This window comes from Rhagoletis zephyria, unplaced genomic scaffold, assembly GCF_001687245.7.
Source record: "Rhagoletis zephyria isolate East Lansing unplaced genomic scaffold, Rhagoletis_zephyria_1.1 Rzeph_scaffold_37122, whole genome shotgun sequence".
Classification (NCBI taxonomy): Eukaryota; Metazoa; Arthropoda; class Insecta; order Diptera; family Tephritidae; genus Rhagoletis; species Rhagoletis zephyria.
Genome location: NW_016194177.1, coordinates 1 through 3,190, shown reverse-complemented (window position 1 = coordinate 3,190; position 3,190 = coordinate 1). Strand labels below are relative to the sequence as shown.

The 3,190-nt window shown below is 51.4% G+C and overlaps 1 protein-coding gene across 1 annotated transcript; it reads right to left on the bottom strand.

Annotated features, from left to right (window-relative positions):
- Positions 1-372: 372 nt before the first annotated feature.
- LOC108354555 (transient receptor potential cation channel subfamily M member 8-like) lies at positions 373-2,944 on the bottom strand. Its single transcript, XM_017605733.1, has 5 exons — positions 2,375-2,944; positions 1,917-2,322; positions 1,596-1,856; positions 919-1,287; positions 373-863 (listed from the first exon to the last, which is right to left on the bottom strand). The coding sequence occupies exons 1-5, from the start codon at positions 2,942-2,944 to the stop codon at positions 373-375; spliced, it is 2,097 nt and encodes a 698-aa protein (XP_017461222.1).
- Between the last annotated feature and the right edge of the window lie 246 nt (positions 2,945-3,190).

Here is a 3,190-nt window from a genome sequence, read left to right as displayed (position 1 = left end):
AACTTTGTAATCGGTGAGCACCACATCATCTGGACCATCCTCCACAGAGGCGGCTGCCGCTTGACAAAGACCTCCCTTCGTTTATTACTACTGCTAGTGGCAAAGTGTGATGCCTTCTTCTTCTGCTGGTGTGCCTTCGGCAGCTCAGTGTCCTCCTCCTCTGCGTAGGCGGTGTTCACGAAACCCGAAATGGTGGCCACTTCGCTCGTGCGAAAGGGATTAGTACTGGCAACGCTGGTGCTCCCCTGCCGACCACCACTCTGCACCTCCTTAATGTTCTTCTTGCTGCCGTAGATTGAATCGTATATGTCGAATTCCTCCTCTAGTCCCTCGCCACCGTCTTCGCCACCGCCGTCGCCGCCATTTTCCTCTTCATCTTCCTTGAAGCGCNAAGCCCCAGGTGATCTCGCGTAGTCGAATGTGCCCCTGGAAGGTGGTGGTCAGCCACTTCTGACAGCAGGGATGGGCCATGAACTGCTTCAGCTGAGCACTGGCGGCAAGGTCCACCGCCGTCATGTAGTCGTAGTCGACGGTAGACTCTCTCAGCACATTGTACGCCTGGCTGATGTCCTCGTTGTAGCACTTGTCGAGAACGCCGTTGGCGTGCGCCGCAAACTCCACCGCCTTCACCTTCATCTCCGCCTTGGTGTTGATGTCCATGACGTTGTAGGACAATCGCTCGTAGAACATCGAAATGAGCAGAGCAGTGTGCACCGGGTGGTCGGAGTACTTCCACAGTACCTTCACCAGCTCGTAGCGATTCGCCATCACTGCCCAAATGGTGATCAGCGTCAGCGCCTTCCGCTCGGCAGCCAGCGAGTCGACGTGTTTGTAGTTGCCGTGTGAGCTCTCATTTAGATCCACTGCAAAACAAATTATTTCATTAATTTTCAAAAAAAACACAAAACAAACACTTACCAGTCTTCACATAACTCTCCAGGCCAGTGCAAAACATAATCAGCCAGTTCAGGTCACCCTCAATGAAGTACTTGCCCTGCTTGGCCGTGGAAGACTTTCCAAAAGCAGACTCCCAGCACACCGTATGAAAAAAGTCGTCATCGTGGATGTGCCTGAAGAGTCGACTTAGTCGTGAGGGCGTCAGATAGCGGTGCAGCTGAAAGCCCTGCGCCAGAAACAGATCGACAAAGGGTTCCCGATTTTCACGCGTCAGTATGGCGGTGAACTTGCTCCTGAATTGCTCGGTAATGTTCAGTGTATTGTTCTGCTGGGAGAAGAGCAGATTCTTTGCCACCTGGGCGCAGTTCCAGTCGAGGATTAGGTCAAAATCTGAAATTGTCATATGACAACAGAAAAATTAAAAGGGCTAGCCATTAAAACAAGTACACTACCTCTGAGAATCTGATCAATGGTGGAGTTGGAGGAGGAGGAGGAGGAGGTGGCCACCGTCCGCCTGGACTGCAGCAGTGCATTGAGCAGGTGCTCGCTGAGGTTGCTCAGATTGCACAGATTCAGCGGCTTGTGCATGTCCAGAATGGACAGGTACTGACGACCGCCGTCGGTGCGCGCCAGTCGGATGCACTCGATGATCTGGTCACGGAGCACTCCGCAGGCGAGGTGGTTGTTTTTCAGCTCACCGAAACGAGAGGCTATCTTGGCACCCAGCACCGGCCTGACGTGCTCCTCCACAAAGTCGGCGTCCCAGGCGTAGGCGTCCTCAGAGAATGCCTCCCACAGGCGGTAGTAGGTGGAGGCGATGAGGTCGGAGAGGCCGCCGCTGCCTCGCAGCACCACCACCACTGAGCCCTGCTTGATCAGCGTCAGCACCGAGGCCATCGACTCGGGCCCACCTTCGATCAGCAGCGACACGAGGGGCACTTCGACGGAGCACTTTGAATCTGAATAAGAGAGAATTGCTTAACAAATTGAGAAAGGTTACTACTAATACGGGGGCGTACCTTTGTTGCAAATCTGATAAAACTCCTCACTCTTGACGAGCATCTGAATGGCCTTCAGTGTGATGCTGTTCTGATCATCGATGCTGCTGCTACTGCTACTACTACTGCTGTTGTCATTTTTAGCAATAATGAAGTGTGAGTGATGCGGATTCAGCTCAAATTTCCCCTCTCTAGGATAGCCCAGGTTGTTCAGGCAAAGGGTGGTCTGAAAATTGCTCGTTTCATTGAACTTGTCACCGTAAATCAAATCATCGGCAAAGGCGAATCCAAAGAGAAGAGGGTAGTTATCCAGCGTTCGCTTCAATCGGTTCTTCTTGAGTTCATTTTCAATTGCCGAGCAGATGTAGTTTGTTGGTCCGCAATTCAGTCCATTGGTGAAGATCCACATGTTCGTAGACATGGCTGCCTGTAATTTCAAAAACACAGTTAAATTTTTTATTTTCCTAAAAATAACAAACCTTGGTGATTCCCGCTTGGAAGTGCTCAATCTGCTTCTTGTTACTCCACTGGCACTTCTGAGACTTGCTGGTGATGACGTAGGTGATGATCTTCGGCACGTCCAGCTGCCAGGAGTCCTTGAAAACGCGAGCAATGCCTGTTTTGAGAATGTTCGCCTTGATAACCACAAAAGGCTTTGCCTGATCGTGGAAGCTGTCGTCATTGGGAAACTTTATTTCGCCCTCAGTAAAATGCTTCTCAGAGGAGGTTTCACCGAGCAGCTTGTTACTGCCTTGAGAAAAGCTCAAACAAGAGCTTCGATCGAGGGACGACTGACCGCTGATGCGACGATGGGCTAGTCGAGACTTGCGCCGTTTTAAGTCATCCTCTTCGAAGCAATCATCCTTTTCACGATTAGCCTTTGACAGTCGGTTGAACTCGGCGGCCAGCTGAATGCGTCGGACGATGTTCCGGAAGCCGCCTCGCTGACTAGGAGCTCCTCTTGAGCCTCCACTGTCAATAGGATCAATGTCATCGTCTTCGTTTGGAGCATCGCCAACTCCTCCTCTCGATTCACCGTTTTCTGGCATTTTCAGTCGAAGGTGGAATGATGAAGAATGATGAGGATTCGACTCTTCGACTGGTTGCTGGTGCTGATGTTGTTTGCGATGTTTGAGCAAAATTATATCGACAGCAACACCTGCCATCTAAACGGCGCCTCTTTCGCAAGTGGCATCGCAGGTGACGCAAATGCAACCTGTCACCTGAACAGCATCGGTACCAGTGCTTTCAAGTGCCGTTTCGTGTCTGCTTCCAGAGAAGAGAGCGAGAGAGAG